At 62.0% G+C, this 2,311-nt stretch overlaps 1 protein-coding gene across 1 annotated transcript; it reads right to left on the bottom strand.

Annotated features, from left to right (window-relative positions):
* LOC137841847 (GTP-binding protein Rhes-like) lies at positions 1-1,625 on the bottom strand. The gene has a single exon (XM_068655239.1). It carries the CDS (start codon positions 1,310-1,312, stop codon positions 686-688), a length of 627 nt encoding a protein of 208 aa, XP_068511340.1. The 5' UTR covers positions 1,313-1,625; the 3' UTR covers positions 1-685.
* Positions 1,626-2,311: the final 686 nt, after the last annotated feature.

Below are 2,311 nucleotides of genomic sequence, written 5' to 3'. Positions count from 1 at the left end.
TCCACTTTGCAACAACATGTTTATTGGGTGCACTTAAAAAAAACAGACATAGAAAAGAGAAAACTGAAGAGGTGCATAGACCATGATATTGCCTGCTCTACGCGTCTACTCAAGTACAAAACCAAAACTACTTTGGACACTGGATGTGCCGGTGTTACCGTAGCTGCCCCAGAGCATGGCACGTGCCTGTGCTGGGGCCAGGTGGACTCAGGACCTGGAGGAGACCCAGGAGGGTGGCACTGGCAGGGTGCAGCGCGGCACACGGATGCCCACGTCTGCTTTTTGATGTGAGCAGCCAGAGCCCCGTTGCTTGTCCCCCTTCCTAGTGGACGAGGAGCCTCCTGCCCACCCACAAGCTCACCACCACTGCAGCCCCAGCGCTTCGAGCCCCCCTTGCCTCGGCTCACCTCCACCTGCTGGCTCGCATGGCGGTTTCTCAGGTGGGTGTCCTGCTTTTTTGGGAACTCACCCTCTCCCCACACCTTCCTGGCACTGGCCAAACCAAAGCGACCAGCATCCCATCCGAGGGTCTCCTCCTTTCACCCCGCAAACCCTCTCCGGTCCCAGTGGGCTGGGTGGGGACGAGGAGGGTAGGGGTGGGAGGGAGCAGGGTCGCTTTTGGCTGATGCAGCGCCTCTCCCCAACCCAGCCCACCTGAGTTCCCAGCCGGCCCCGGGCGGCCGGCTCAGCACACCGAGCAGCTGTTGGTCTTGTTCATGGGCGGCCGCAGCATGTGCTCCTTGGGGAACGTCTCCCTCCTCTTGCAGAGCGCGGGGCTGAGCCGGCTGGGCAGGTTGGCTTGCTGCAGCAGCTCCCTGAAGACCTCCAGCACGTTCTCGTTGTCCTTGGCTGAGGTCTCCACGAAGCGGCTGTTCCAGTCCAGCTCCACCAGTGACAGCGCGTCCTCTGCCGGCACCTGCCGCTCGCCGCCGCTCTCCGCCTTGTTGCCGACCACCACGATGGGGGGGAACTTGTCCTCCTTCACCTCCAGGATCTCCTCCCGCAAGCTCTTGACGCTCTCGAAGGACTCGGCATCGTTGACAGCGTAGACCAGGGCGAAGGCGTCGCTGTTCTGGATGGAGAGCTTCCTCATGGCCGGGAAGGAGTAGCTGCCGCTGGTGTCCAGGATTTCCACCATCACCGTGGCGCCGCTCACCTCGTACTCCTTGCTGTGCAGCTCCTCCACCGTGCGCCGGTGCTTGGGCTCGAAGGTGTCCAGCAGGAAGCGGCGGATCAGCGCGGTCTTGCCCACGCCGGCGGCGCCCAAGAAGACCAGGCGCACGTGGTTCTTCTCCTTCACCACCAGGGACATGGCTGGGCGCGGAGGCTCTCCAGGGGACGGGATGCTCGGCAGCTGGTGCTCAAGCCGTGGGTGTCTCTGGGTGGCTGCAGCCCCGGTGTCTGTCCGTCTGTCTGTCCCTGCAGCCTTGTGCCCCAGCTCCGTGCAGCCGGCAAAGTTTGGTGCCACCTCCCTGCAAACTTCTCCCGGCCGTTCTGCTGCAGACGCTCCCGTTCCCCGGACCTGCTCATCTTTTATCCTGGTTCCTCTCTGCCATGTGGCACCCCGCTGTCCAATCTCCGTGGGTTGAGGGTGCTGAAGGAGGAGGGCAGGGAGGGAGGAGAGCGGGGTGCTCCGGGCCAATCCGCGGCGCTCAGCCCTGGAAAGCTACTCCAGCCCTGGAGAGCACCGCGCTGCGTTGCACATCGCGCTTGCATCTCTCGCCGCTGCCGGGGAGCTGGCAGCCTTGCAGCCGGCCAGCCCTGCCCAGAGAGCAGCCTGTGCTTCTTGGCATGGGATTGTTCTCAGCAGGGGAGCTGTGTCGTGCTCGCCCTCCCGTTGGGTGGCTCATGGGCGGACATGGCAGGGGGACATCTGCAGCCTTCCCCACACCTGTCTGGGTCCGGAGCTCGTTTTTGGAGCGGCCCGCTGCAAACGTGCCCAACCGCTCCGTGATGCTATGAAATGTTTGACCTGAGGGGGAAAGTAAGATCTCCCTGAAAGCCGTGCGTCATAGTCTCCATGTTCAGCTGTCAGTTATGCTGTGATTTTATGAAATATTTAGCCTGGGGGGGAAAATAAAATCTCCCTGCAAACAGTGCGCTGTCATCTCCAGGAGCAAATCCCAGACAGTCACGGGTGGGATCGCTGACACTGCCCAGGCTTTGACCCAGAGCTGCCAAGGTCTCCACAGGACCCAGGACAGTTCAGGCTCTTGCACAGAAGCTGCAAACCAGTGAACAGAGGGCAGCAGTGGGCAGAGGTGCTGCGTGTCCCTGACACCAGCAGCTGAGAGGTTTTGGAAGTGGGATG

The sequence above is a fragment of the Anas acuta genome, chromosome 18 (genome assembly GCF_963932015.1).
Source record: "Anas acuta chromosome 18, bAnaAcu1.1, whole genome shotgun sequence".
Taxonomy (NCBI): Eukaryota; Metazoa; Chordata; class Aves; order Anseriformes; family Anatidae; genus Anas; species Anas acuta.
The sequence above is the reverse complement of the archived record's forward strand: the minus strand, read 5'-3'. Positions and strand labels throughout refer to the sequence as shown.